Below are 3114 nucleotides of genomic sequence, written 5' to 3'. Positions count from 1 at the left end.
ATGTTTCATTGATATATATACAAAAATGAATATTAGGAACTATGTTTATCAAACATTATACTGGGAAAGTAAAAATTGTTACTGGGCCTTAACGTAAACCCCTGGATATGATTTCTATGTTTTAGATCAGAGCAGGGACTGGGTTGGATCCGGTTCCCCTCACCTGTCTGTAGTCCTTCATGTATTTGTAGGTTCTCTTTAACTGCTGGATGACGGGAGGTTCTGAAACAGAAGAGGAGACCCAGTCAGAACATTAAAAGCAGCACATTTCTAGAATCAACCAGAACCCACCAAGAGGTTCTGTCTGACCCATCTTCACCTTATTCTGGGTTGTTATTAAAGGAGCTGCTGATCTCAGCCCTGAAACTAGAGTCATACTAGGGCTGGGCGATAAATCAAATTAATTCAAATCATTAAACTTTTTAAAGTCCATGATTTTAAATTTTACTAAATCGTAAAATCGAGGAAATCATTTTACTTTGCAGTTTGCTTCTGCTTCTTTCCTCCTCCTGCCTGATTGCCTGCTGCACCGTTGGCACCGAGAAAAGGGACTCGTCTTTCATCGATTATATGGAAGCGGTTCGGCTTTGAGGAGGCTGATGTGGAGCAGACTACAGTAGTGTGCAAAGTTTGTCGAAACGCTGTCAAAACAAAGACTAGCAGCACAACTAAGTCGCTTCAGAATCCCACAGAATGGGAGCTCGCAGCTTGGGGAGTGCAGCGTCGGTAGCTCCAGCAAAGACAAACACGACAAGAAAAGTAACTCTGGCCGTCTCATTTTCTGAAGCGGTGCTGAAAGATAAGTATAGTGTGCAGTGGAAGCAGATGACCGACGCTGCAGCTGTGCATACAGAATGAAAAATATTGGGCATCCCTATTAATCTTAATTATTTTTATTTCTAAATATTTGGGTGTTTGCAACAGCTATTTCAGTTTGATATTTAATAACTGATGGACACAGTAATGTTTCAGTATTGATTTGAGGAAAATGTGCATCTGTTTTTATTCTCTAAACCCTCAGAACAAGAAGGCTGCTTCTTTATAAAGCCTGAATCAGAACAGGAAGTCACCGTCCTCCAGGTTGGATCAGGTTTTAGTAATTGTTGGTGTAACCTGTGACCCCGTTTAACATCGTTAGTGAAAATAAGAATCTAACAAGAAGAAAACAACGCCCACAACTTGTCCCACTCTGAGCTCTGGACTCTATCCCCCAGAGTTCACTGCAGCAGTGATGGCTGAAAGGCTCCATAACCTTCTCTCATATGTTATTGAAGGATGATAGCCAAACAGAACCTGATTGTGAGGAATTTAATGGTCAGAATTGATGTTGTTATGATGGTGTTTTAGGTTAAATGTGGTCAGCAGTCATTCAGCCCACAGAGCAGGATGGAGTCTATATACAAAGAAATGCTGATGTTTAAAGGCAGAGAAATACACAAAAACAACCGTCAATCATCAGTTGGTTTTAGCGCAGCGATAAACTAATATGGAGGGATTAATGGAGGAAATAAAGAGGAAGTATAGTACAGAGGAGACGGGCCAGGTGGATAAGAACAGAGGAACAGAGAAGCCATCCATCCATCCATCCATCCATCCATCCATCCCATCTGCAATTATTAAACTTTCTCCTTCCACCTAACTTTCCCCTGCCAGCGACCTCTGGTGTGCGAACAGCACAGCATGTCTGGTCTAACGAGGCATTTCTGAAATCTGTCCGCTTCTCAAAGGACGATTAAAAAGGCATCAGTCTGAGGGAAAGAAAAGCTTTGATGGTCAATCATGAGGACGCATCAGATGATTGAGTCGAGACGTTAGAAGGTATTCTATTGACCTGTTCGTCGTTGCTGCCTTTAAGGTTTTCTTCATTCAATCAAATTCTTGCTTTAAACTACTTTTATTAGGATTAAAATTCTTAAAATTGTCTAAAATAATGAATCGTAAATCTTAAAGCTTCCTCATCGTTGCCTCTGAAGCGCCGCAGCAGGAAGCAGGTTTACATCCAGACCCCATCTGATGGACATCTGGGAGTTTCCGTCCCGCCTGGTCGATCTGCCGCCACAACAGAGCCGTTCACTTCTGATCACTGCCTGATTCCTACAATCAATACAACCCAGTCCCTCAGGTCCAGTTCTGACTCAATCAATCCGCCCATCTGGACCTCCTTTCAGAAAACCAGGCTGGGATTCCTGCAGTCCTCTGGACGTCTTTAGGGAGCGAGAGACAGATGGACGGTCAGGAGAGGAGGACGTAAAGTTACAGACGGAGGAGGAGGAAATGGCCCTCTGGGACTTTGGTTGACAGAGAGACGGATGGTTGGACGCTAGGCGGCCGAGGGACACAGAAAAGGAAGAGCTGATGGATCTAAAGCCGCTTCCATGAAGTCGAAATGGAAAAGATTCAAACCAGACGATTGCTTCACGCTTCTGAAGTCCTTGTTGATTCATTTGTTTGGTTTCAGTCCAGTTCAGACGGATCAGAACAAACACTTTACGCTCATCTTAAAATTATTCCGGCAATAAAAGTTTATGAAGCAGAGCTGTAGCCACAAAACAAACCAGCTGCACACTGAAGGTCTCAGATTCCAGCCAATCAGGCGGCAGCTTTGTTTCACTTCATCTAAACTCAGATCAATAAACATTTCATTCATTAAATGAAAGAAAACAGAGCAGGAAATGCAGAAACGACTAAACTTTCTCATTCAGTCCAGACCTCAGAACCTTTAAAGGGTCGACGGAAGAGCAGCATTAAAACTGAAGCAGCTTTAGGTTTGGTAGCTATAATACAGAAAAGGAAATATTTTCCATGACTCCTCCAGAGTTTGATTTCTACACTGCAAAAATGGAAATCTAAATCAGTCATTTTTGCTTAAATTAAGTGCATATTTTTATTTAGGAGGTTAGGGAGGATCTTGACTTTCCAAAAATTAAATCTTCATCAACAGAACATCTGATTAATTAATTTTCTTTTTTTTTTTTTTTATTAAATTTTCCAGATGAATATACAAAAAATGACATAAAAGAACAAATCACCACCCTACCCTTGCCCTCACAGAACAGCACATCATAGAACACTTTCACAGTCAAGACAACATGACGAAAACACCATATATTGATC

The 3114-nt window shown here is 41.6% G+C and overlaps 1 protein-coding gene across 1 annotated transcript in view; it reads right to left on the bottom strand.

Moving 5' to 3' along the window:
• Positions 1–3114, bottom strand: part of timm50 (translocase of inner mitochondrial membrane 50 homolog (S. cerevisiae)) — a 25683-nt gene that overhangs the window by 4617 nt on the left and 17952 nt on the right. Inside the window, exon 5 of the mRNA XM_015402121.1 lies at positions 164–222. Within this exon, the coding sequence (XP_015257607.1) occupies positions 164–222 (59 nt within the window). The remainder of the gene's footprint in view (positions 1–163; positions 223–3114) is intronic.

This window comes from Cyprinodon variegatus, unplaced genomic scaffold (genome assembly GCF_000732505.1).
Source record: "Cyprinodon variegatus isolate N-32 unplaced genomic scaffold, C_variegatus-1.0 Scaffold1301, whole genome shotgun sequence".
In the NCBI taxonomy this organism is placed as follows: domain Eukaryota; kingdom Metazoa; phylum Chordata; class Actinopteri; order Cyprinodontiformes; family Cyprinodontidae; genus Cyprinodon; species Cyprinodon variegatus.
The sequence above is the reverse complement of the archived record's forward strand: the minus strand, read 5'-3'. Positions and strand labels throughout refer to the sequence as shown.